Genomic DNA, 27,770 nt, shown 5'->3' with positions numbered 1-27,770 from the left:
AGACTCGCACCATAGACATCTTGGTGCTGTGGAGCCATTCCCCACAGCAGGACCTGTTAATGGGCACGTTGTTACCTGCTGAGCGGTGTTGTGAATGGATATAGAAAGGGATAAGCCACATGTGCTTGTGAGGACTCAGATCCACAGTCAGCTGGCCTGTGGACTCGAGCACCCACCCATCAGCAGGGACGCCCCTGATGCCATCTGTGGTGAGGAGAAACCAGGGAAAATTGGAGCAGAAGGGTGGCCCGTAAGGGTTGAGAATGGTTGCTGTACCATGCACCTGCTGTTAGAGAAACCAGGGAAAACTATACTAGAAGGGTGGCCCTAGAGGAAAGGGCAAGAGCAATCATTACACTGTGCATCCATCACTGAACTGTAGAATTCTTATATATATGTGTATATATATATTCTGTATTATTTCTAGCTTTGCTATATGGTTAGCTTTGTTATAACCTCTTAGCTCTAATAAATTCTCACACTTGACAACTCACTACAGTACAACTTAAATTCAGTACAACTAACCTCAGAATCTGAAAGAATCCTGGATGCCCCTCTAGTGGTGCGTCATACCGGCAGGAAGGTGAAGAGGAGGGAGGCTATAGCAATCAGAGCTGTTCTCTGTGAGGAGCAGAAAGAAATAAGTAGTGTTATGAGAAGAGGAAGTCGAACTTGTTCTGGTGGATGTGTGTTTTATCTCCAGCCACTTTTGTGAGCTGACAGTGTCATCTTCCAGGCAACAGAATTTTTATTCTCCTTTTCTGTGTCCTTGCTTCCTCTTCCCAACTTCTGCATTGATTGTCCTTTGTTCTCCCTCTCTTTCATAGCCTTTCTTACCACAAAAGTAAAAAAGTTACTCTCTTCAGGAGCATGCTGGACCATACTCAGAGGCCCAAAGTCCATCCATATCCTTGTTAGACACTCAGTTAGGTGCTTCTGGAGGCCTAAAGCCAACAAATTGAAAACACTAGGATCAGGAAAGTTTGTCAGGCCCTGTAGCTATAGCCGTCGATGCCTTTGAAGTACTGGAGCCCTTTTCACATTGCCTGGATACTGCTGACTTTGCTCTGTCAGATGCTCAGCTTCTAATTAAATTCTCTGCATCCAGTGGTTACAGAATGAGAAATAACCAATGTAATTTGCAGCAGAAGGTTTAGGTACTATATTCTGTGCTAGGGAAGCTCTCATTCCTTCCAGCTCTCTATTTTTATTATGCTYTCTATGCCATCTTCACCACAGGAGAAGCAAGTATTTGGGCATTGTCAGTGTTCAACAGGCAGGCAGGGAAATGAGACTTAACCAAAAACCCTCTATGATGAGATCATGCACAAGAATGCAAAGTCTCAGGTCAATAGGTGATGACAGTTTGTGGATTTTTTTCCCTCATTTCTCAGGAGCTGTATGTTATATTAAGCTCAGGTTATCCTTTATTTCGAGTACTTTTTAGATTAACTTCTAGATTTTCTAGAATTATGTCTGCTTTGTCTTCTGACTGGAAAAAAAGCTTCAGCAAAAATATTACTGATTCCTTGCTCCCCTAGCTCAACAGAAAATACTGAGTGTTACTTGCAGCTATGAGAAGTAAGTGGAGCCAATAGAGTCACCGATAATGAAAGCAAAGGTAATGTTCTCTGTCAGTTTACTATTTTGGGATGTACTAACATAGGAGATGCATAAAAGATACAAGATGTAATTGTTCTTCACTTGTCCCTGTTCAGTCTTGGCTGGTGTTGTGTGTCCTTGTTGCAGGTGGAGAATAATGAGAAAGTTGTAGACAGCTGGGGAGATTCTGAGAGGAGTGAACATCATGACCAACAAGATAAGGAGGACCTGAAACCATTATGTAGGAAGAGGGAATATTTGGATTGGGAGGAATAAGAATATTTTACAAAAAGAACATGATAAAGACAATGGCCAGCTGTTCTCCGCATCTGTGGGTGACAGGGCAGGAAGTYTGCAGTGAAATTTTGAAGTGTATACAGCTTTTTTTGTAGTGAAGGAGAAGTAAGCTAATGAATGGGAAAATCTTGGTATAGACACACTTGTTCCTGAGCTAGATGAATTCATCCCTTCTTGCCCAACCCTTCTGTTACATTCCTTATCCAAGCCATTTCCAGGAAAAAATCCACTTACCTAAGGGTTCACCTGGTCAGTGTCATTAAGAGTTAGTTTCTCATGGACTTCTTTGACTAATTCTGTCTTAGAACTTATGAAATGCAAGTGCCAAAAAGATAATTAAGAATGGACCCTCAAATAAGTGTTGTAAAATTCAATAAAGCTCCTACTATTTGTTTTACTATTTGTGCTGGCTTAAGGTAAGTTCCAAAAAGTCATATATGCAGACTTCCTTGTATTTTTGCTTTATTGTATCTCATACAATGTAATTTCTGAGACAAGCCTTAGGAAATCATGATGTCTGCATATTTCTGACGTGTCCTTCCTTCTGTATGTCCATATGATTGTCCTTCCATCCCCTCAATAACTTTTGAACTTATTGGCCGCATCAAACTGTAGTTGCTGAAACTCCATGCTTACAAATATCTCTCATGTAAGACTGGAATATTGTTAACATCTTCACTGAAGGAAACATTGCCATCTGAGTGCTTACTAAACAGAACTGTCCTTTGGCTGGATTACAATTTGTTTTCATCTTGCCCTCAGTTTTACTATTGCTGCCCCTACTGTAAAAGAAATGAGAGGTATAATGTCAATCACTTACTGATCCCCTCTTCATAAAACTTCTCACATTATATTCCTGTCCTATTTATAAAATTTTTGTAGAGTCAAAATAAGTAGACACCTACCTATAGTTTGTGATTCAGAATTACTCCCTTTTATTCACTGATGGATTAATTCATATTAGAAACTGTCATAAATAGGTGAATAAAAGCAGAAGTCTGATACGTGGTGAGACTTCTTGACATTTGATATGCTGAGACAGGCTAAAGTGAAAAAGATCAAAGAAGAGCATCAGACCTGAGAGATAAGACAGGACTTTCAAAAAGCAAGGTTCAGAAATAAGTCTGACAGCCTTGCATTTTTTTTTAAAAAAAAGATAGTTTCATATTAGTGATATAATAATATCTGTTCTGAGATAATGTTGTTCTTGAGCTTGTGCATGCAGTAATACTTGTCAGCTGATTCCCCMAGGACTTCTTTGAAACTTAAGTTTCTGGAAATCAGGTTAATTAAGCAAGATATCTTCCTTGTAACTGATTTCTAAGACAGAATTAACCATCTTTCAAATAACAAGTATTTGTTTCTAGTCATGCTCCTAGCAATAGGTTGTCATATCTGAATTCATTACATTTTATCAATGTTATTTCATTCTTCAGCTGCTCTTTATTTTATGTGTTTTTATTTTTTAAGTAAAGTTCTTTCTAATCTGCTCCTGCCTTCTGTCAGATGAGTTCTTTGAATTTGTTCCAGCTCATGACATTGAACACATACAAATTGTCTCACTGTAACAAAATACAGCGAACAAGAAAGACTAATGAAGACTAATGAAGTTAAGTACATTCAAATCATGAGCAGTTAAGCCCAGAGAGAGGAGAGAAGCATCCAAAAAGAAGTAATTAATTTTCAAGTGAGATTGTAGTATCTTGCTACTATGATAATGGACACTTCACATGCTTTTGGGGTATGTGAAGGTCAGGAAATGATGTAAATAGCTCTTATATTCAAAAGTTACAAGGAAATGCCTTGAGTTCAATTTTGGTATGACTGGGTCCACACACTTAACAACTTTAAATGTAAATTTAAGATTTTAGCATTAAATGTACATTTTCTTACAAAATCGTGCCTCAAGTCTTGTAGAAAAGTAAGGAGAAACTTGGGGCTTTCTTGCCTACCTAGAGCTAGTTGTACGGAGAATTTGTTTTGAAACTGTGTTGTGGTTTTCAGCTTATGAGGTTTGTTTTGTCTTGAGTTTAGTGTTTGTTTTTGAGGTAAAGAAAATCTTAGCCTATATTTCTAAGTAAGAAAAAAGTCTGCCCAGAGATAACTGCAGCGACACATTTAATCTCTCAGATTGCATTGCACAGTATGTTGTCGCAGTGCATTGAAGTTGACAAATTATCTTGCTTGAGGCTTCATTCCACAAAGACTTGTAAAGATTTTGGTGAAGGTAAAGAGTCAGGCAGTTGGACATTTCAATACTTCCTTTTTCACAGTGTGTCCTGCCATTATCCTGTTTGTATCAAACTTCTTAAATCTCTGCATGGTGATACAGAGATACTTCAGCATGCAGCACAGGGAAACTATGAGTATACAAGGAAAATAAATGCACATTACTAAAGCATGGCAAAAGGCAAAAACTCAGAGTTGACTCCCCCTTCCCAATCCCATACTTGCCTAGTAAGAAATGTAAATTAGAAATAGGTGAAGTACAGAAATTATAGCTAGAAAAGGCAGGTAGAAAAGAAAATGTAAAAAAGATCTTTTTTCTAAGAAAATAAGTGCTGACTCAGAAAGCGGGATTTTGTGTGTACCAGGCATGCCTGGTACCAGGCATGAATACAGTGCAGTGCAAAATAAATACTGTAGCTGTMTCAGAGAAAAATACCCCCGACACAAATGGGAAACAAAGCACCAAACATGCTATTTGCCATTGGTTGAATGTGTGAAGCTTTGCTCAGATTATCCAGGAGAGGATTGCAAACTTGCGGTGCAGCAAAGCCAGATTTAAAGTAGGCAATGGCCTGTCACTTTTGCAGAAAGGCAAGCTACAATACCAAGTAAAAGTTAAAGGCTTATCAGGAAATAYAGACATTGTTGAAAATGTTTTGACTGAGGTGGTATTTATTGACAATACAACAAGGGACAAATAGAAACTTGCTAAACCAATGACAAGTGATGCACTCAGTAGATCTACAAACAGAAAAAGTGCTAGTGGAAGAAGAAGCAAGAGGATTTGGGCTTTCCTGTAGCAAAGATGCAAAAAAATGTGATCGTGTTTTTGAAAGAATTGTGATATCTTCTGGGTAGGTTACTGCAAAGAGTAGACTGCATGTTTTACTTGTACCAGCAAAGCTTTGTAGAGTACTTACTGATGGACAAAAAATATATATTTTTAAAGAGGTGATAGCGAGATTAAGCAGATATATAGAATCCTTATCCAAAAGTATGTAAATCCAGGTAATCAGTTCTCATGGCTCTAGAAAAATCTCCCAAGATGCTTGTTTGCCTAGGCCCAAGCAATTTAAACAAAACTCCCTAAGGAGTAGCCTGTCAGATGCAGGCAGCTGAAGAAGTACCATTTGATTGGTGAGAGCCATTAGACTTACAATCTGGTGACAAGAATGAGTATAAGCAATTGGGACAGAGTACTCCCTTCCCATGTTAAGAGCACTAGTAACCAGCGAGAAGGGTTGAAGATGCCTCTAGGGTCCTAACTTACGGTGACTGGACAGTATTTGTTAGTGATTATTTTCATAATAGATGACATTCTAATGCACAATTGTAGGGATAACAAGTTGGACACTTCTTCTGTCTCCTAGAAGGAGCTAACAAAGCAAATTTAAAATGTTCCAGAAATGAGCTGAAAGGAGGATTAACTGTACCATCATACAAGGGAGACCTGCTTAACTCCAGGGTCTATGACTCAAGCCTGGAAAAGTGACCTCAAAAAGCCTACATGTCTGAATCTCTCCTTATGTGGTAATCTCACAAAATTACTTCCAGCCTCCGAGATGCGGATGAATTCAGGAAGTGACTTTGCAGAGATGCTGTCCATAAGCTCTCTGGAACAAATTAGAAGTTCATCCAGTCTGGTAACCTGTCTGCAGCAGTAGTGTAAGCAAACACCCAGGAAAAAGAGTAATACATCTGTTAGCTAGGAGTACTGAGAGCTAGTAATGCCTACTAACATCTCTTGCTGGCCCATAGCTGTTGTTCCAGAAGAAAAGATAAACAGTTGATCCTTATCTGTACTCACTATGACATTCATGATTTTGTAAACCTCTTTCATGTCCCCTCTAAACTGTCTATTTCCAGGCTGCATGGCCCTAGCCTATTCTATTGTTACTTAGACAGAAACCGCTCCATACAGTGGTCATCCTTCCTGTCCGTCTCTGGGTCTTTCCTATTTTTGCTGCATCCCTTTTGGAGCTGTCTCCATGTAGTACTCCAAGTGCAGCCCAATCTGTTTTCTGTTCTCTCTTTTAGTCTATCTTCTTTTCCTAATAATTTCTAACATTTATTTGGATTGCCCTCACTAGACTCACCTGGGCCTTCCACTCACCCTGTGCCTGTTGGTCTGGGAGCCCCATGTGAGCTCAACTCTGGGCCTTCAGTCCTGGTCTGAGCTGTTTCATAGGTATGCTTGACTCTGGTCCTGTCTCCTACTGCTCCTGACTGGACCTGCATGGTTATCAGTTATCCCTTAACTTTGTATTATCAGCAGATTTCTTTACTGCATTGCTCACCACTCTCCAGGTCTTTTAGAACTGTGTCGAACAGCACAGGTCCCAGCACAGTTGCCTATGGAACATCACTGGTGATCCCTGCACATCACTAACCATTTGCTACCACTATATGGAAGCATCCCGTGCTTCCTATCTGTTAACTAATAGTTTATTCTTGCAAGGATACTTTTTTTCTTAATCTTTGGCTGCTTAACTTCTTTCAGCCTTTGGTAAGGGTCTTGTCAAAGGCCTTTTAGAAATCCAGGTAGACAGTATCAACTAGATTATCCCTTTCCACGRGTTCATTGAGTCTGTCAAAGAACTCCAAGAGGTTTGTGAAGTGGGACTTCTGTTTAACAGATAGAGACATGATTACCTCTATAGGATGCAGCAATTACCTATACAGAGGATCCAGTGGCTACCTATTTGTGCTGAAATCTTTCAATAGGAAAGGAGCCATATAGTATGTTATTAATGAAATGGGGCTTGGATTATCTCCTTTACAAATGACTCAGCTTTTAGCATACAGCTGAAGATTAGCAACTGCTAACAGAAGAAAAGAATGTCTTGGAGGAATGTTCCCAAACTATTTGGGACCAGCATGCCAAAAAGTAGGAAGCCATTTGAGTAGAAAGTAAGCATGTACTCTTGGAGACCTCTTTAAAGAAAGGCACTTCTGAGAACGCCTAAAAGCTTTTAAATTCATGGCACTGCAATTGCAATGCYACCGCTTAGATGTATCCCTCTATAAAACCAGTGAAGTGAGTAACTAGCTTCCTGCCCACCATGAGAATTTGATAACAGAATGATCCTCAGTTTATTATAAATAGAAGTAAACAGCAATTAATGCACGTGAGCTGATTTCCAGACAGAAGCCAGAAATAAACTAGGAATAGGAGGTGAAGTGGTGTAAGTTTTACCAATGCTCTTACTTCTTCTGAGAGGAAAAAAGAGAAGCACGCATCTTCTTCTCACGCATCCCAAAATATCAGTATGAATTGAGTGCCCAATATAACATCACATACAAAGATACTCCAATCTTCAATACTTCTTATGTCAGGGAGTTCAGGAGCTTATTGCAGAATTCATCAGAGCTGTTGAAACACAGAGGAATGTCTCTAGGCACAGACAGATGTTGCTTACCACACAAATAAGATTATAAGAGATAGGAGGGACTTTATGTCCAGCAGGATATGTGTATGGGGATGAGGAGCAACAAGAGACAATGAAAATACAAAACTTCCAGATAGAGAGTGGAGCAGACTAGGAACAGCTTAGTGGCATAATTGTGGGTAAATGCACTTAAGCTAAAATTAAAGTGGTTACAATTACAAGTACACAATGTATCTTCCAGTGGAGTCTTAAGTAAATACAAGGACTGGTACAATAAATAGGCAAGAGGGACAGGCAAAGTTTAAAAGCTTCCTATACAAGCAAGCTAAAGACCTTAGAAATCATAACCAAGACACCTTGTCAAAGCTAACTTTTGCTCAGCATAAAAGAGGCAATTTTACTGGGAGTTGAGCTAAWGTCTATGAGGCTTGGAGCTTTCCCTATTAGCACCACCTCCCTGTGGCATGATTGCTCTTGGTCGCACAATGCACTAGACTGTACCACATTCATACCACAGGGCATCTAGCCCTCATCTAACCTGTCTTTGGGATCAAAGCTAAAGGCTTTGATCAGATAAATCCTTGTCATGTAAAGGAGAAAGAGACAGGCACTGGGGCGGCAAATATGCTCAGTCACCCACTATAAGCACATGGCTTGAACGTGAAATGTAATACCCAGCATTGCCCTCAACTGAGCTCTGGTCAGCAGAGAAGCAGCACAGTGCATTGGGTGACCACTGTGACCAGCTCAGAACAGTGCCTCCCCAGCTGAACAAATCACAGAGCTACCTCTTGTTTTCCTCCTGAAATGTGGAGCTCTTTTGACTGTCCTTATATTTTCTCCTTTACTTTTTTTTTCCAAATCTTTGTATATACCAAGGTAGGAAACACAGAAGACAATAATTTCCACTGCAGTGAAGAGATGATGAGTCATGAAACAAAAGAAGGTAGCAGTGGTAGCAATGGGTGTTGGTGCAGGGATGTGTGCATGTATAAGAAGGGAGAGGTTTGAAAGGCCAATGCAAGGATATTGATTGTGTAAGCAGAGCACAGTATTTGCACTTGGGTTTGCTAATTCAGATTGTGATTGGAGAAGTAGTAAAGAAGAGTTTCTCAACAGGGTACTTTACAGCATAATGTTAGGGGGGGATTAACACTACCCTGGTCCGACTAAAAGCAGAGATCCAAGAATGCTTAAAAGTGCCATATCCAGTCAAGTCAGATGGATAAAAGTGCCAAGAATGCCATATCCAGCACCAGTTGATGTCAAGACAGGAGAGCAGATAAATCCTGGCTCTCTGATGTCCCTCCTAGCAAATTTATACAACTAATTTTGAGACATGGCCAGCTTTCCAAACTACYGGGAAAGCAGATCATGAATCATCATAGTAGCACCTTCAGGGAATGCTTAATTTCACATTTCCTGTTGGAGTACGCAAAAGACTTAAAAATCATGAAAGATCAAAGCGTGTACACTGGATACAACCTTATAAAGCAAGCTGGGTAATGGAGGGGAAGTAGTATAACATACCTCTCCTTTCCTTCATACACACTAATTGCCTTCCTTCTTAAGAGTGGAAGATTCAAGGCTCCCAAGTGCTCTAGAAAGGACTGGCTAGTGCTATGAATGGAAACTTTCAATAAACAGACAGGCACTCTATGTGTCTGTTAGCATCTGAGGCTTGAAATTATCCTAGTGTTAGTCTTTAAGCTATTCACGATGATGTAGGTGAAAGCGGTAGGTTGAACAAAAAGTAGGAGAARGAGCAGGATGGCATATGTGGAAGCAGGAAAACTGCTAGCAATGGGAAAAAGGAAACTGAAGTTTGAGCTGTGGGAGAAGGAGAAGCTAAAACAGTCAGCAGTTGGTGGAAAGGACTCAGCGCACAGCAGGACTAGAGGCAACCAGCACTGGAGAAACAGAGCCTTGGGGTCAGGTCTGAAGTGCACTGGCAGAGCTGAGAGAGTATGGCAATCTGGAGTAGCATAGATTGAAATGCAAAGATGGAACTTTATGTGCTTCCAGTCTGAGTTGTCTTCCCCATCCAGACCATCCCCCTCTCCATCTCCCAGTTTCATTTCTGAGGAAGAGCTGTGAACACACCCCTGTTTACATTCTTTTACAACTAGAATAGAAAAATGTAATTTTGCACTGCTGAGGACTGTTCATGAGTTTAAACAACAGTCTGCAAAACACTGACACACCAAAGCAAATCTACTGCTGAGTTTCAGAGTTTAAACAAGTATCATGAGTCTTGATGTCATGGGTGTCAATTGGTATCATGAGTCTTCTGGCTTTGTCTCTGACATGGGTTCCTGTTAGATGGACAAAAGCATTTCTTTTACCCATTCCTTTCCTGGGAACTCAGCTGATTTTCAGGAACTCATCTTGGATTTCAATGTGTACAATCATCCAGTGTCTGCATTCTCTAAGCCTTCCCCAGTCAAATCAAATACACTTGCGTCTTGGTGGATCTCATAAAATAAGCAGCCTGAGGTGGTGCTGATATTTAAATAAGGAGCCTTTATTCAGCCTGTTCTGATTTTAGAGGTATTGCCTTTCTAGTAACATTTCCTCTCTTTTAAGTGGGAATATCATGGGAGCTCTTTAATGAGATGTATCCAGTTGTACCCGGTTAATAAAGTATGCTTGTTTTCAGCTACCCTTGCATTGCTCCAGGCAGTGATCAGGGTGGCTCCTAAGAGATGGTCTTCTCCTTCCTTTGTACTGACTGTAATGCCCCCAGGTTGTCATGTTAGGATGCACCGCATTGCTGGGAAATAATGCATTTTTGATGGAAGAAGTCCTGGCTACTTGTGGCTAAGGGACATTTCAGTCTTGGAAACCTTTCATGATTGTGGCCCCATTGCCCTGGCAAACACGCTAGTTACATGATGTCCACTGAAGCCCAACAGTTGCTGGAGGACATAAGGGTCTTTCTCAATTTTGAGCCTGTCCTGCAACCCTTGTGTGTTCTGCCCACATGGTGGCTGGGTCAGCAGCTGGGCCAGGCACCATGTCCCTATATCCCAGGGAAGGGATATGTGAAGGGATGCAGCTCTGGGTCTCATGCTATGAACAGAGTTTGAAGGGTAAAGATTCAGAAGGGCTGGAGGCAGCCATGATGAGGGAAAGGGAGACTGCTGGATATAGTTGTTCCCCCATGATGTTTACATTGCATCTAGCAATGCTAATAAAGAGGTAGCTACTGCTCCCTCAGCATCCACCACTATCTACCTGCAGGAACTATGGTTTCCTTTACCCCAAGCACAGGACATGCATGCTCATGTTAGCTCTTCCTGCTTATTTCTGCAGCTGGTAAGAGAGACCATGAGAAAGGTCCTGCATGGGAGGACTGCAAGCAAGTGTGCAGAAAGGGCACATTTCTTGTGGGAATGACTTGTGAGGAGAAGGTTCCCCACAGTCACCGCAGGTGACAGCACTGTTCAAGAATATAAAGTTAACACCATCCTGGGAGAAAGCTTGGACAAAGACAAAGAAAGCCTAAGAGTGATGTCCATACTTCTTCGTCACCTGAGGTATATGCGAGTGTGTGTGTGTGTGTGTTTGTGTAACTGTAGACAAAAGCAGCCACTGACTTTGAGAGGATGCAGCAGGTTGGGACTATCCAGCTTCACTGTTCAGAAATGCCACCAGCAAGCTGTGACTTAGTGGCTCAGCAGCAGTGAAACTTGAGGCAGATACACATTGGATACCCCCAAATCAGTAGCCCCATTTAAAATTTTTCTCTTACATCTGAATTATAAACTGGAGATAATATTTATCTATCCCCATGAAAATGTGACTAGGCTGTATCAGCACTACAGCATGGACAGACCTTCATAGAACAAGACGGTAAACAAGACTGTTTATTCACTTATTATGTTGCTGTAGTAACTCTATTGCTTATATTACTGGTTATGTCACTAAATCATAGTGGTAGTCTTTGACATGGATTGTTGCTTTTTCTTGTAGCATGTAATGTGGAATTCATTTCCTTCTAGAACTGCTTTTCGCTTCTAACTCTAACTGTCATTCTGTGTTCTTGAGTCTCTTTATTCATCCTTCTATAACCAAACAATCTTTTGGAGGAGCAGTTCCTTTAAGGAGTCACCAACATCCATACTATTGCAAGCAAGCTTCCTCAGCCCCTCCTGGGAAAAGCCCTTGGCCTGGGCAGTAAAAGTGTCGTTGAATCTGCCAGTGCTTAACAGAGACCTCTTCTTGCAGGTGATGGTGACATTCACAGAGATGGCTGGGTATTTCACTTGAAGAATAACAACCTCTGTGAGAAGAAGGACAGCCAAGCTATTACAGGAATATCTGACCTCTTGAACATCACTGAGTAAGCATTATTAAAAGCTTGTGAATTCTACTACCACTCCACCTAAGAGTTTTCCCTAGTAGCCCCTTTCAACAAGAAGCCCAAAACCATGAAGGATTATCATCTCTGCACCCAGGGAGAAAGGGAGGGCCATCTGCTTTGGTGGTGCAAACCAAGGGAATGCTGTTTTCAACAGAGCTAGTTCATCTGAAGAACTAGCCCTCAAACGGTATAGCTTGCCCCAAGCAAGTGACCTGAGGATCAAAATAGTTTATTTCTTATGAAGTTATGAAGAGCATTAATCTGACTATATAGCTCAGTTTATTGAGACCATATCTCATACCTATATGTGGTGCCTTTTGCTGGTAGTGAGAAGTTCAAGTAGATAACATGTAAATACATGTGAAGGAGCAAGATCAGGGAATTTATTTTATTTCCCTAAACAGTAATAACATGCGCTCAGGATTCCAGTGCATTTACCATAACATAGTAAGGCCACAATTAGCACTTAATACTCTTTAATAAATATGCTAATTAATCTAGGCAACAGCAATTAGTAATTGCACAGATAAATAACAAACTCAACAAGGCAGCAGTATGAAACAATAACAATGAAGCAATACATTAATTCTGCTTTTCCAATTTAAGATTGAATTTGGTCACCCTTCCCTAACACCCTAGAGAACTCTTCTTCAAACATTGCACATATGTTTGGCCATCAAAGGAGTCTGTATTTCTTTATATTATATTTATTGCTRAACTGGAAAAAAAGTCTTATTTGGGGAAGAGAGGGCTGTGAGAAAAGGAAAAATAAAATTAAATTATGGTATGAAAATTTATAGTGTCTTTTTTGGCCAGGCTTGTAATTCAGAAAGGCTTTGTAATAAACACATTAAATGTAGGTATTCAAACCTGAATAGCTCAGATAAAGAAAAGCTGTAGAGGAGACACTTTGCGCACTCAGTGACTGGCTTTGAAGACTGGTTCTTCAAAGTGATGGATAGGCTGTCAAAGCTAAGCAGCAGGTTACTGTCCCTACGTGGCAGCTCATTTTCCTCCCAGAGGTTCAGTTTCTCCATGGAGTGTAATTCCTATCTTTGCATCTGAATGTTAGCTTACTCCTTGCTCTAGGCTCTGATTTCCTTGCTTAGAGAGTTGGCTAATGCACTACAGACTGGAATTAGAGTGCAAGCCAAGCGATAGACCATGTAGACAAGGAGATTTAAACTTGAGCCCCAAGTTAGTAGGACTAAATATAACTTTTACGCTATCTTCCTCTCAGTTCTTTAGGCACTGTGCAGTTACCAGCTTGCCCTCTGGCTTGGGGACCTCAAGAATCCAGTAAAACATCCACAAAGGTTCCTCAYACCTTCACCTTGATAACAGGACCTGCCAAATATGTGTCAGGGACGGCGTTTGCTCTAACAATAGTATCTTGTTCGGACAGGCCCCACACTGCTCTTTAAAGCCTGCCRTCTTCACACTTCCCATTTTGACAATCTGTGCTGCACAGCCATAGTGTAAAGCACACCTGCCCTCGAGCATCCGCTTTCCACACCAGTTGTGTTCTTAGGGTAATTATTAACAGCAACAGCTCGAATAGGATTTGGAATTATTATTTCAGTAAATGTATAAATACCAAAGGGAATTTCCAGAGGAGGAGGTATAGCTGTACGGCTTTTCTTCGGCCCCTCTGAAGCTGCCRAGAAGCTGCAGCACTGAACAGCCAGCAGGAGTGCGTGCGTCTGGGCGTTCRCGCGGTGTGCTAACCTTGCCTGCCTTCCCTGCCTGTTTCAAGCACATGGCGCATCGCAGGAGCAAAGCTGGGTAAGGKATCTCAGGCCATGGTTAGCCTGATAACGCTATGATATACGGTTATCATAAAAACTGCACTCATCCTTCTGAGCTCTCAGGAGTGGAAAACCCCAGAGCCATGTGGCTGTTGTAGTTCTAGCTCGATACGTCTGTGAGGGAAAYGCTTTAACCAGCCCTGTGGTCTAGCTTGTCCTGTATCATTCGAGGTGCTAATATATACTGTTTCTTGAAATCTTACGTGACAGAGTGCCTGCTGCTGCAGTTAGACTCCTCTCGCAGAAGGCAGCCCTGTAACGACTTGTTGCTGACCTTTGATTCGAATAGCAATATTTAGCAAGCAAATATTTAAGAACATGTCATTAAACAGGGAGGCACGGCTTTACCGTGGGGAATTCTAGTAAGGAGTGCTGCTGAGATAGGCCCACACTGTGCAAAGGAAGGGACAAACAGCCTTCTTCCCCTCCTCTCCCTCCCCGGCAAAGCAACCAGCCGTGACCGTGTACCCACGTGCTGCTGCCTCAGCCTCCCCTGGAGGCAGAGACAGTTAGACCCCAGCAAGACAGATGCTGCTCTGCCAAGCAAGGCCCATCACCAGCACGGCAGGAGTTTTAAAACCACGGAGCACTGTAGGTGTTGGTGTCGCAGGCAAAGCGACAGCGGCCATCCCCGCCACGGTCGTCTCGCCTGCTGCTCCGATGAGGCGGAGGGCGTGCGGCAGGGAAGCTGCCTTTCCAACCTGGCTGCCCACAGCGGCTGCCTGGCGTGAGCAGAGCGCGGGCTTGCTCCGGGGAACTCTCCCTCACCGCTCGTGGCTAGGAGCTGCATACGGACAAGTCTTTTAGAAATCAATTAGTTTAGGTCAGGTGCAGCAATAGGCCGAGAGGATATTTTCCCCTCTGGAGTGGCCCAGAATTAGCTCAGTTGGTCAGTTTATAATTAGCTACTTGCATCTAACAGTGTTTTTTCTGTTGGATTTTTATAGTTTTGTCTCTTCTTTTTTAAAAGTGAAAAATAATCAGTCTTAAAATAAAAAAATAAAAAATAAAACCCTGAAAGGAATTATCTATAAAAAGAGAAAATCCTCGCCAGGTTGCCACCGCAGCAGAAAACCSAAGCCACAGAAGGCACAGGGCAGGCTTCCCTTTTCCGAAGCCACTCAGAGGTTAACCAGGGTCTGTAAGCAAACAGCTTAGAGAAGGAGCCCGGCCGGCTTAGTGCCCGGGTGGCTAAGGCTGTCCCCGGGCCTGCCAGCTTAATGCCCTTCCAGCCGCCCCTCCCAAAGGCAACGATATGCAAATAGAGGCAGCCCTCCGCCCAGACAGGAGCCCTTTGGGAGGAAGGACTGGGCCTGGGCTCGGGCTCGGAGAGATCACCGAGGAGGGTGTTTCACTTCTGTGCCCGCACTCACACGTGTATATAAACCCTGGAGCAACAGTCTGGGAAGACTGTTACGGACGGCCACGCTTTGGTTCACTTGGCAGCGGGGCTCGGCGCGGACCCGGCCGCCAAAGCAGAGCGTGCAGGAGAGCGTGTGAACGGGAGAGATCTTCCCATGGAGTCACGCCCGCTGCTGCTGCTGTCGCCGCTGCTGCTGCTGCAGGCAGGTGAGTGCTACTTCTGTACCACTGCAGGGTGCCGGGCCTCGGGGAGGACCTTTACCTCTGTCCCTCTCCTTCTCCCCCCTCCCCCCCCCCAAAAAAAAAGTAGAGTAGCTTCTTCTCTGTCTTGGTGGGACAAGTATGCTGTAAGCTTTGCTTAATTCACAGCAGACACGTGTATGGTGTACGGTTTGGCCAAGTAAGAAAAAGCATCGCTCGTTTTTTTTTCAGCTTGATACTGAAAGGCTGTTTAAGCAAGCTGTATGCCTGCTTCATTTCCATGGCTGCTTACGTAGCTGTTGCTATATAAACGTAGCTCATTTTCATTTTGGATAGTTTTCTGCTGCAAAGTTGTTGGTGCTTATTTTCCTTTACAGATGTGCCTCCTTTTTATACCAGTGACTTCGGAGCAAGCGATTTTTAATTCATATGAAGTTCAAATAAAGAAAAAAAAACTTTTAAAAAGACTTAGCTGTGTGCTACCATAAAGCCTCTACACATAGAGGCAACACAGTGATGAACTGTCAAGTTTGAGATTATCCCTGCAATACATTTTGAAGTAAAACCAAAAATGTTACATTAATCTAAAGCAAAGGCAGCCTGTTTTAACAAGAATGGGAAGTTTAAGTTGTCAGATCCTCTCCACTCACCTCTCAGTAGGTACGTTCTCTGCTACGCTGCCCCGCTAGTAGTGTAAATACTGATTGGAAATACTCTTAATGGGAAATGTGGCTACATTCAGGCTGCTGTAGAGGCTCAGACTTGATTTCAACAATTTCATAGCTGTGTTGGCTTGGCTGCCCACCACAAAAAAGTGATTTCAGTTTTTGGTCAAGTTATTAGCTGTGCACCCAGCAAGCATACTTGCTGGGGCTGACCTTGCAACAGTAGGGACATGCTGTCAATTCAAAACTCAGCAGCTTTCAAAGAATGAAACGGAAACATCAAGCACTGCCTGAATACCTGAATTCTTTTGAACTCGTAGAGGACGCAGAGCCTTAAGAATTTTATGTGGACTCAGCTCCCCTTGAATGTTTTTCTCCCTTTTCAGGAATAGCTCTGCATTATAATTACCATTCTGTGATCCTCAGAGGCAACTCCAAAAGAGAAACGCTCTTTTTCCTTCCGAGTGGGGTACAGTTATCTTACATTAGCCTCAGCTGTGTTCAGTCAGTGGCTAACAGAGACCACTTGAAGTCCAGCCGTTCTGTCTGAGAGGTCTGTGAAAGATACATAAGAAATGCAGACTTCTTGTCAGGAGGCTTAAATGTCTACAAAGAAGTTTTTGTTACCATTGGAACATTTTCGAGGTCTGCAAACTGAAACAGGTTGAAAAAGCATATTTTTACCTGAAATCCAGAGCAGTTCACCAATTCCAGTGGACCTCCCCAGATTGCTGAAAGCTGAGCTTGCCTCTAACTCTAAAGTGGCCACTATTTACACTAGGGAAATAGGTCTTCTCTTTATTTTCTAGTAACACAGGTGTCATGTGTTTTTAGCAAAAATTCAGAACATTCAAGCACTGTTTAGAGGAGGAAGCTGTTGCTTTTTCAGGAATGTGCATTTAATCCCCAAGGAATGCCCTGAGAAATATAAGGAGGCTGTGTGAAACACCAAGACAGACGTACGAGGCTCTGCTCCCTTCAGAGTTCGCTGCTGCCAATTGCCAGGCTGAAAATGATACAGGAAAGTGCTCGTTTCTGCTTTGCACTTGGGCTGTGGTTCCACATTTAGCAGAGGCGAAACACTCCTGGCTTGTCATTAACGGAGACAGACCCTCATTTCTTCAGCAGGTTTTTGAATCAGGCCCAGAGAGAAAGCCAGAGCGCAAGATGAGGGGAGAGGCCCAAGCAAAGGGATTAGAAGTTTTGAAAGGAACGCTACTGTTTTAATAATAGTATTGAGCCCTTGGGTGGTTTAGGAATTAATTAGTCCATGTTTGCACAACACTTTGAGGAGGTCAAGTATGTTGAATTAGCAAGGGGCAGGTGGCAAGACAACTTCACTGAAGGGTTCCTGGCTCTGAAACATGATCACCCTCTTGATCCAAGCGTGCTGAGAAGTCCATCTGTTTACCCAGACTTTTCTTTTGAAATGGGAGGATGGGATGAATGTGAATTGATGGAGGTGGATGGAAAGAATGGATCAGTTAGGCAGTCAGTCAGAGGGCTTTAATACTGCTGATGAGTAGCTCATCTTTAATGAGGACTGTTTGTGATGCATGTTAGAGCAATGGAAAGTGCACTTGGTACCTCACAATAAACCCGAGCAATAAATACTACTATCCGTTGCTATCATTATCATGCTAAGCATCAAAGTTTGTAGCTGAGCTTCGAAGTGGTTTGATATTTAGGGTCAGGGCGCTCTTAGTTTCTGTAACAGTTACTGCAACTTAGAGTCTTTGGTTTATAAAAAAGTTGCAAATTAACATTTGAAATCACAATATTGTTTGAAAGACTTGTAACTCAAAGACCTCCAAATCAGTTTAAGTGGCTATCTACACGCTTGGGCCAACACAATCCTTTTWTCAAATTAATGCAACCAAGCTAATGTTACGACTTTAATGGAGACCAGTAATGGAAGCAGATGTAAATGTTCCCATCACTTTTCAGAATACTGGATTCCAAACCTGGATTTCAGGATTCCAATATCTTAGCAAACTCAGGCACTCGATTCTTCCCCAGGATTCCCTAGGGACTTGTAGCTATTCTTATATTCAAATTGATATGGAGCCTGTTTGAGTATTTCTGCATCTGCTTCCTCATTAGCTCAGCCCTCAGATAAGTCACCTGCAAAGTCCCCTTTGCAAGGTGACTGTAATGGTTCATCAGATTGTCAGGGCTGCACCAAAAATACCACTCAAGACCAGTATCTCCCTTTATAGCAATATCTCCCCTGGAAAGGAGTTCAAGAAAATCAGCCTGAGGCATTCTTTAAACTGTTCTTTAATCTTTGTGTCATGCTGTGTCCTGTCTTTGCAGTTTGGAATGGTGCTCTGGGAAAATCCCATTCATTGCACACCAGAGGAATCATTGAATTGGCAGGAGCCATATCATGTGGCACGGGACGGTCTCCTTTAGCATATGTTGGCTATGGATGCTACTGTGGCCTGGGAGGACAAGGCTGGCCTAGAGATAAAACAGACTGGTAAGAGAAATCTTAGCTGTGTGCCCCAAAGCAGCTCAGATCTCTCCGTTCTTCCTTCTTTGTGGTCCTGTGACTCCATTGCCTTGTCATTGCCCAGGGGAAAGGGAACTTAGTCTATATAAAGTCTATATAAAGTCTTACAGTCTATAAGCGCTGGGCAATCGTGAGTGAGGACTCCTGTATCTCTTGGGCTTTGAAAGAGTATTTAGCCATCTTCTGGGTGAGAGCAGAGTTCTTTGGGACCTGGTACTGTGAGGTGTGGAGGGCAAAGGAAAAACCAGGATAKGACTTCATGAAATAGCAGCATCTTTAGTCATTAGAGAACTAGCCCTGCCTAAACAGAGAGATCTGACCAGGATTTTTGCAGGGTCATTTCACCCTGGTCCTGAAAAAGGCATTGATGGAAATATTATTATTTATCCTCTGGAAGAAATCCAAATCATTGCCAGGAGTAATCAAATCTATTGTCCTTATTACTTGTTAGTTCACATTAAACCAAGCAAGAACAACAGGGTAGAGCGTGGTGTTATTTCCCCTTTCTTCTATTAGTGCTTTTTATTTCCAGGACAAAAAGCAGTGAATCTACGGGGTGTTTTTTGCAAGGTTTCTTTCTTGTACTTTGTGATTAGTATATGTGTGAATTTTAGCATTATGGACTCTTGTGCACTCTGAGCCCTTTGCTTGCAATCTTGCCTGGTTTTAAACCTCAAAGACAGAGCGCGCAAATCTCTCTGTTTATCTACAGTCAACAGGCAAGGTGTCAATGATATATAAGTACTGCTTTTGTCAGGAGTGAAGGCAGCGTGTAGTACCTGGGTAAGGAAGCTGGCTGAACTTTTCTAGAATATTCAGCTATTGGAGACATTTCATATTTCTACAAAATCAAACTTTGACTGCAAAATTGGCAGGACAAAAAGTGAAAAAGGGAAGAGAAGATACTAAGGTTAGAGGCCAGCTCCTCTGTGGCTATAGAAGAGCAAATGTCCCTTAAAGCTAGTGGGGCTGTCTTCATTGATGCAATGAGAAGTTTCACTGCCAAACACTTCTCTTAATGTCCATGGTTTATATGAGCCTTCTGTCTGTAAGATAGTCAATAGAGAACTTACAAATAATGAGTAAATGACTACACAGTGTCATAGATTTCTGGTCCAGTGATTTTTTTTTCATTTTCAGTAATATCTCCTGATCTGCTTATAGCCATCTACAATTATATCTGTAAATGTGTTTATAATTTTTGTTAGCCATTTACTAACTCTTACAATCAGACCTTTAAAGTAAAACATGACTTCACTAATTTGGGGTGCTTCTTTTACTGAAGGCCTGAGTTGAGTCACCTAGAAGCTATTTTTTTGGAGACGTTGAGTAACTCTAAGTTTAGGTGCCTCTGGGAGATGATAGTGCTTAGCCCTGCTGAAAAACAGAGGGAGTAAAATGTTCGCTTGTTCACCAGTGGGTRTTTTTGCTGCTGTTTGATTTCAGTGGGATATGGATTTTATCCTAATGGCAGAAATTAAGGACTCTGCAACTGGAAATGTCTCAAAATACCAGTTTGTGGAAAGGAAGCTTAATCCTTTAAGTGCATTCACTATTGTTCTTAGCTGCAGTGCTTGGTATGGAAAAAAAAAAGAAAAAGAAAAAAGATTTTTAGTTAGCTTCTTAACTAGGAAGAATCAACAATGCTCCACTACATCTAGCCCTAAAAAAATCCAGTTTGTGTTTGCTAGAGGAATATTCTGATATCTGTTACTGAGAACTACCGCAAAGATATTAGTGTGGTTGAGTATCCCGCACAAATTACAATGGCCACATTACTTTCCCTATTTTCCATTCAAAAAAAGAAGKAAGTAGAGTGGTAAAAATACTGGCCTTGAGTAACAAACACTGTTCAAAATGACTCACCACCTTGACACTTCTACATTTGTTACTGAGCCCCTTACAAAAGGAGTAATTTTCATGTGAGTAATTCAGTCAATGTCTAGACAGGGCTAGAGTGCTTTTAAACACTTCTTTTCTTAAGGGTGAAAAAAAAAAGCCATCCAGTGGGTAATCCTTTTATAAGGTTTATTCCACATACTGACTTTGATGTGGCATCTTCAGTAATTTCCTTTTCCTTTTTGTTCCACTCTCACAGTCCCTTCACTTCAAGAGGTAATGACATCTCTTCCACCTAAGGTCAATAGATTTGCTTCTCTTTTGTTTTTCTGTTCCCTTGGATTGCTGCAGCACAGTTAATATTGCTGTAATGCCTTCATTTCCTTGGACTCTACTCCTTTTTCTTCCTTCTGGAAATGTTGTTCAGCCAGAACAAAAGGGATCTGGCCACATATCTAAGATTTTGAGCCATTTGGCAGCCCAGGCAGAGAAGTAACAGCTCTTCTGAACAGGATGCTGGATATCTGCAAATCCCCAACAAACTAGCTCTTCTGGCCATGTGTGGCCAATTAATTCAACCTGGCTATGCCATGCTGGACTTGATGTACAGCACAGGAAATGCCTCCACGTTTCCGTGTAGGATTTTGCAGAAGGAAATGTGGGAACCCTCATTAATGTGAAGGAAAACTGTAGAAGGCTCAAACAGAAATTCTCAAGTAGGACCCAGTACTGGAACAGGCTGACTGCACAGAGCATCTGTGTTGTAAAATAGAAGTGAAGGTGCTCAGCATCTCCCTGGAAATACTGAATGCCCTGAAAAGTGGCATATATGACTCATCTAAGTCATGGTAAACACATAGGGAAGAGTCAGATTTTCCTCACTTGCTGAGCTAAAGCAAAACAAAAGGACATGCAGTGGGGAAAGTGCTGTTAACATGACAAACAGAACGTGACAAATTCTTGCCTCAATGGCATTTGCTCGTTGCAGTGTTCTGGGTAGATGACCTCTGCTGGCCAGCCAGAGTTGTCTGTAGCCATAAGAGCTGTCTTGTAGCACAGATGTGATTAATAGGTTGTTTATTAACTAGATGACACAATCGTATTTGTTTTTTCACACTGGTTGACCAGTGCTCAGCCAGACTGTTGGCTGATACTGTTTGACTTGGTCTAACTAAACATTACCAGGTTATTAAAAGCTTAACACTGCATTCTGCCTTTGGTGCAGGAACGGGCATTTCTAGATGGGACGTGACCGTCTGAAGACGGCAAAGGRCAACAATAGATTTCCTCACTCTTAAATCCAAGGCAACTCTTTAAGAGCATCTAAAAGAGATATTTGCAAAATGTGGATCAAAGTCTTTTTGCTTTACTTAGGGTAAGCTAGGTGTCATTCTGCTGCAACTGGGGGTGTCATTGAGAGGAAATGGTGTAAGTGGCAGCAGAATTGTTCGCAAAGCCTGCAGTCCTCCAGAATTTATGCAATCCCCTTGATTTTGCAAAGCCAGCAAAGCAGCAGCTAGTTCTCACAGCTAGCTAGTACACCTCTTTAGTCCTCACTTAGTTGTCTTTGCCTGATTCACAGCCCATCTTTTGTCTCCTCCAGGATCTCTTCTCACTTCTTCGTCTACCTCTTTTTTCTGTTCTTTCCCTCTATCTCTCCACAAAGAGCGACTCTGTCCCCTTGGCCCATAGGCTTTTAAGTCCTCCCTTTGTCTGCCTACTTTTGTATCATTCCTCCTCCTCGCACTGCTTCCTCAGTGACACCAGCTTCATTCATTTGACTACTGATTCACTCCTCAAATCCAGTGATTTGTGCACCTGACGCTTTCCCTCAGCTCAGCTTGATTTCTGACACCCACCTTGGCCTCTTATACTGTGCCTCACATGCTAGACACAGATGATTGGCCTGCTCTGTGATGTACCACCGTGATGATGGTTGGGGCTGTGCTGCAGCAGCAGATATTAGCCAGGGCACCCTGGGCTACAGCAACTCCATCAGAAGACACATCCGCCAGTTGTAGCTTAGTGCTGCAGTTGATCCCTGTCACATCATTGATACATTGCATAGAGATGCCTACATTAGAGGAAGCCAAGACTTTCAGACGTTTCACAAGGCTACAAAATTTTCTCTCCTTTGGCCTTTCACTTTGAACTTCTCCAGGGCAAGCTGCAGGACTGAGGTGCTGCAGTGCAGTGAAGATCTAACCTACAGCCTGTTACTGCCATCATGAGTCCAAGAGGGCCTGTTCCGTGGGCTGAGTGAGCTCAGCCATTAGCAATTGCTGTATTTCCTTGAAGGAAAATACATAAATCCCCTGGGGCTTATTCCCATTCCAAAACCCTTTGAGTTGGTGGCACCGAAGCAGATGTTAGTCTGCTACTGTTAAATTACATTTCTAGGTTTCAGAATGCAGTGAATAGTATGGTTGTAATCACACTGGTTTCATCTTTGCAAGATGAGAAAAAAAGACTAATCTGAGGGATAATATTGCACTTTAACTACTAAATTAGGATTTCAGTCAGTAGGGAAAGCATACTGGACTAATTTAATGTGTCTGTAATTGCAGGGGATAAATGAAAGCTGAATTTGATCTGATTGGCCTGATTCTCCTGCCTCTTTCACATGATTTACCTGGTCTAGTTCCAGTGATTTTATTAGAGTTCACACCAGTGGGTGGATTTTTTTTTCCACTTCGAAAATCTTTTTTTTTCTGTGCTTTATAACCTTAGATGGCACACCAGCCCTCGTATCCATGAACCAGTTTCTAAAAGGGCAAAATGCTCCTGCAGCTTGAGGTGATAAGTTTAATGATGTTCCTGAGTTAAGTGAATGATAGCTTTCAACTGCTGCCTGGAGAAGCCCCACTTCCTGCACAAGGGATCTTCATCCTTCTTGCAGGATTTTTCCATTTCCAGAAGGATATAATGGGAATCTCAGAGTGCATCCCAGATGCTTTCATTGGCTTTTCAGATACACTAGCCCCAGCCTTGAAGATAACCATCAAGAGTTTCAACTTGACTTGCTGATCTATGGGAAAGCAGTAGATCTATGCTGCCTTATGGCCAATTCAACAACTTCTTGGGGATTCAAGAAGTTCTCTAAAAGCTGTCTGCTCTTCATTTCCCCCTAGTGTCAGCCTGTCTAAACTCCATAAAATTAGTAGAATAATTCCTCTGTATTGTCCCTATGATCTTCCAGAAACAGTTTCTGGGAAAGCAAGAGATCATTCTCCCCTGGCTCCAGCCTTTGAGGAAGAAATTGAAGGAATTCAAATTTTGGGGAAGAAATTCAAATCATTTCCAGGAGTAATCAAACCTGTTGTCTTCATTGCCTGTTAATTCACATTAAACCAAGCAAGAACAACAGGGTATTGCACAGTGTCATTCCTGTTCTCTTTGTTAGCAGGGAAGATGCTGTTATTCTTGTTGAAACAACCTTCGTTATCCAACAGAAAACTTCTGTAAAGGCTGATTTTTTTCTCAGTGTATTTTAATTCACTAAACTACTAGAATAAAATATGTGGGGTCAAGTTATCCTATAAATTCTAAAGTAATCAATAGCAGGAATTATCTCACTGAACAGTATGTAATGCAGATATCAAGAGCTGAGCTAGTCTCCTGCAGCAACCCCCTCTTTTGTCAATGGAAAGCAATTACTACTTTTGAATGCATTATTTTTTACTTATTTTAGACCTCTACATTATGATGATATGAACTGTGCACCAGACATGTTTAATGGGAATCTAAATCAATAGCTTAGATATAAGGATCTAAAGTTAATTGATATAAATCCCACTTTTGAGGTTGAAGAGTTTGTAGCCAGTCCCCAGAACCTGGGTGGGCCAAAGAGCCTTGAATTACTTCTGACATATCCGACTAAGCAGAAGAGCTAAGCCTACTTCTTACTGCAGAGGAAGGCAAAAACCATCCTGACCTCAAATTTTGAGATGGGTTTAAGGCTAAGCCAATGAGCCATGATCACACACCTCGYAGTAAAGCTTTTACTCCCTTTCAGTGAGTAGGATTACCGTGTTCTGTGCTAGGCCTGTGTAATGGCCATGCTGCATTTCTGAGGGCAAAACCTGGGGAGGAGAAACATATTCTTATGAGCAAATATGGTATTAATAAATTCTGAAACTTTATGAGCTTTTGTCCTGATGCCAGGACACTCAATTCGTTAATAGACAAGTTACTGACAGGCCAGGGCAAACAGAGATGCCAGTAGCTGTGTGTGAATAGGGCATTCCTAGAGTTTGTGGAAACACCCCTGAGAAAAGCGTGCAGAATGCATGAGCCCAAATTCCACCTTTTTGTCTTTCAAAGGTGCTGTTACAGGCATGACTGCTGCTACGACAAGGCAGAGAAGGAAGGCTGCAACCCCAAGGTGCAACGCTACCAGTGGGTGTGTGAGCAGAACGTTGTGCAGTGTGGTAAGGAAATTACTTTGCTTGCATTGAGTTCATTTCATTCCCTCCTCCACAGGTTCACAGGCTGACATAAGAGCTTTGTGTGCCACAGGGGTAAATCTGTGCATGCTGAGATGGTTTTAAAACTGCTTTAGGCAACCTCCATTTTCCCCTGAGCTCTCTTTCCATTGCTTCCCTGGATCGCCAGACTTGCTGGCACTGAAGGTCCCCAGCTGGAGCTGGGAGGAAGGCTGGAGCCCCAACACTGTCAGTCCCAGGTAGTCTGTGTCTTCCCCAAGCCAAATAGCATGGGTAGGGCCTTGGAGCCCACAAGCTGTCTTAGCCTCTCAGAGATGCAAATGCCTCTCTGGAGAATCTGCCTGTGCATTAAGTGTGCCTGTTCCTCATTGATGCCTTCCTACAACTGTGGAATAGTCTGTGACAATTTCTACAGGGGTGATGTTCCTGTGATAATTTTAGCCCTCCCTCCAGATGGACTGTTCACTCTTTTACTTACCGTTATATACTCCTAGAAAAGAATCATGCTATTATGCATATCTTTAATAAGACAGGTTAAATAGAGTACTTGCCTGCAGCTCTGCCTCATGTGGGACTCCTGCCTAAACCTCTGGAGTTCCACTGGGAATTTTGAAGCTTGCAGAACTGAATACTCTGGAGTGRTTTCTTTTTGCTATGAAGGAACAATACTAGTTGTAGATGTCAGACATATCGGGTGCATAAGACATGTGCAGCATATGTCCTGTAAGAATGCACTGAGCTGCAGTTGTTCCAACCTGGCTAACAAGTATCAGTTAAACAAAATGTCATTAGTTGCTGAACTGATGTCCAGGCAATGCCTGAGGAGCATTTATTGACTGTTCTCCAGCAAGTATTCAGCAGGCTTCATTTCTTCTCATATCCCTCATGCAGAGAAACAACAGAAACATGCTCTGAAGGCAAATCTACCCTAGGCCAGAACACAGCAGGTTTTACTGAGGCATGAAGGTACAATGTCTGATCCCATTCAAACAAAAATGAAGAAGAATTTAATTATAAAAAATGTTTGCTGGGCCTAGAGGAATGATGTCCAGAAAAATTAGAAGCAGAATTGTTTGCACTGTCCATTCTATGTAAGAAGAAAAAAAATGCCTATCACCTGGCACTGAATAAGCACAGATGTTTTCAGGGAAATGAAATAGAAACTCATTTTACTTGAGACTTCTTCTCCCCATCTTTTGTTACTATTATGTGGTTTTGTTTGTGGAATGAAAAAAAAATGGCAACACCATATTTTTCAGTCCAGATATGCCATCCACATGTAGACCAATTCCATTCGATAAATATCAGGAATACAGAAAAAGCTGTAAGCTGTGGAACTTTGTCAAAGAAATCTTTCTGCTCTAACAGGAAAGACTGTCAAGCCAGACTCTACAATTGCATTCATGTTAGATTGGCAGTGGCTGGCATGGCACAAGGAGAACTTAAAGAGCAGAGGGCAAGGAGAAAATCAGGCAGGACTGACAGCTAAGAAAAAAATGGACTTAGTGTTGGCTCCTCATCAGTGGAATCCAGGTTGGCCTCTTGGAACACAGTTTACTAGTTTACTTTTCAGAAAAGTTTGAGAAATGTAAATTCTTCTTACTTACCAGATACAAGGCTGATCCAGCAAAGCCCAATGAAATCTGGAAAGATTCTTACTCACTGCAGTTGGTTTTGGAGCAAAGCCTATGGCATGAAGTCACATTTTAAATTATGCCTAGTGCTGGGTTTGAAAGATGTTTGATAATTTGTAGTAGCAGCCTCAAATAAACAAGGTGCTGTGCCTTTAAAGATTTAAATATATCTTTTCTATATAAATACAGATAGGCATAGAAATAAATTTGAATAAATATAAATATATTAAGGTATATCAAGATATACAAGTACAGCCTAATGGCTGTGTTTAGGCCATCTATAGGTGAGATGGGATTTATTAATCCAAAATCAGATAGTTGTAATGTAGCCATCTAAGCTAGTTGTTTTGATGTTCCTTTTCTTACATAGTCATGTAGTTACATAGTTAGCTATATATGACTATAGAGTAGCTAACTATATATAGTTCTTTATATGTTATTTTAATCAACTGCTGTAGTTTTATTCATTCATAAAACTCAAGTATCTGAACCTACTGAGAAGTTCCTCGGCTCCTCTGCCTTAAAGAGAGAGGTCTAACTCTTCTAAGAGCAATTTGTAGAGCATGACTAAAGGATGCCCATTGGTGCTTCTGTGCCCTTAGATTTCCAGATGTCACATCCTCTCCTGAGAACGGTCCTTGTGAGATACTCTTCCTTTCAAAGCAGCATTCTTCGTTTGAAAATGGTCTGATTTGCAGAGGTAGGGTAAAAACAGAAGTTGGCTGACTTCTGGAAGACTCCAGCTAAGCTAAAATAGTTTGCTTGTTTTAGGTTTGGTCACTGAACCCCTTGCTCACACAGCTCTAGAAGCAGGCAGTGCTCTATACTGAGCAGATTTTATAAGCATTGCTGATTTATGATTAGCTGCTACTTTCTTGTGCTCTTGGTCATAGTTAAGACTAGACCCATGGACAGAGAGATGACAGGGAGGATCAGATCTATGCACAAAATTACATATTGGTCCTTCTCTCTTCCTGTTCACACAGTTTGCCTCCTTTACCTCTCCTCAGAGCCTGTGTTCTCTAATAATTGCTTTACTTGTTCACTCTTAAAACCATCTCTTCCTTGAGTCCAATATAGAATCTCTCATTCTCTGTTCACATTTTCTTTTACAGATAACCTGACAGACCGATGTGAAAAAATGGTGTGTCTGTGTGACCAAGAAGCAGCCAAGTGCTGGGGAGCAGCCCCTTACAATCCACACTTCATCTTCTGGCCAGACTTTTTATGTGGACAGACTCATCCCACCTGTCATTTTGGATATGGAGGACCAGAATAGTCTTTCTAGGATCTTTTCTCCTAACCCTTTTAATTACAAGACATTGGAATAAAATTGTTCCTCTTTTACCAGAGCTAACAGTAGTGTGAGAGAATTTGTATTAGCCCAGTGTTTATGGGGAGGAGAGATGGGGTAAAAT

General features: G+C 41.9%; 1 protein-coding gene across 1 annotated transcript; it reads left to right on the top strand.

Moving 5' to 3' along the window:
- Positions 1-94: 94 nt before the first annotated feature.
- Positions 95-27,693, top strand: LOC146597797 (phospholipase A2-like). Its single transcript, XM_085301474.1, has 6 exons — positions 95-250; positions 1,750-1,843; positions 15,138-15,260; positions 18,236-18,401; positions 24,597-24,703; positions 27,468-27,693. The coding sequence occupies exons 1-6, from the start codon at positions 95-97 to the stop codon at positions 27,629-27,631; spliced, it is 810 nt and encodes a 269-aa protein (XP_085157600.1). The 3' UTR covers positions 27,632-27,693.
- Positions 27,694-27,770: the final 77 nt, after the last annotated feature.

Source organism: Rhea americana, unplaced genomic scaffold, assembly GCF_003343005.1.
Source record: "Rhea americana isolate MKP2758 unplaced genomic scaffold, rheAme1 scaffold_177, whole genome shotgun sequence".
Classification (NCBI taxonomy): Eukaryota; Metazoa; Chordata; class Aves; order Rheiformes; family Rheidae; genus Rhea; species Rhea americana.
Note: the sequence above shows the minus strand (reverse complement) of the source record. Positions and strands in the feature narration are given on the sequence as shown.

Excerpts from the sequence above, each read along its gene's own strand:
- LOC146597797 (XM_085301474.1), top strand. The coding sequence starts at position 95 with ATGGATATAGAAAGGGATAAGCCACATGTGCTTGTGAGGACTCAGATC. Across the intron at positions 18,402-24,596 it reads CCTAGAGATAAAACAGACTG|GTGCTGTTACAGGCATGACT; the intron begins GTAAGAGAAATC and ends TGTCTTTCAAAG. Across the intron at positions 24,704-27,467 it reads GCAGAACGTTGTGCAGTGTG|ATAACCTGACAGACCGATGT; the intron begins GTAAGGAAATTA and ends TTTCTTTTACAG.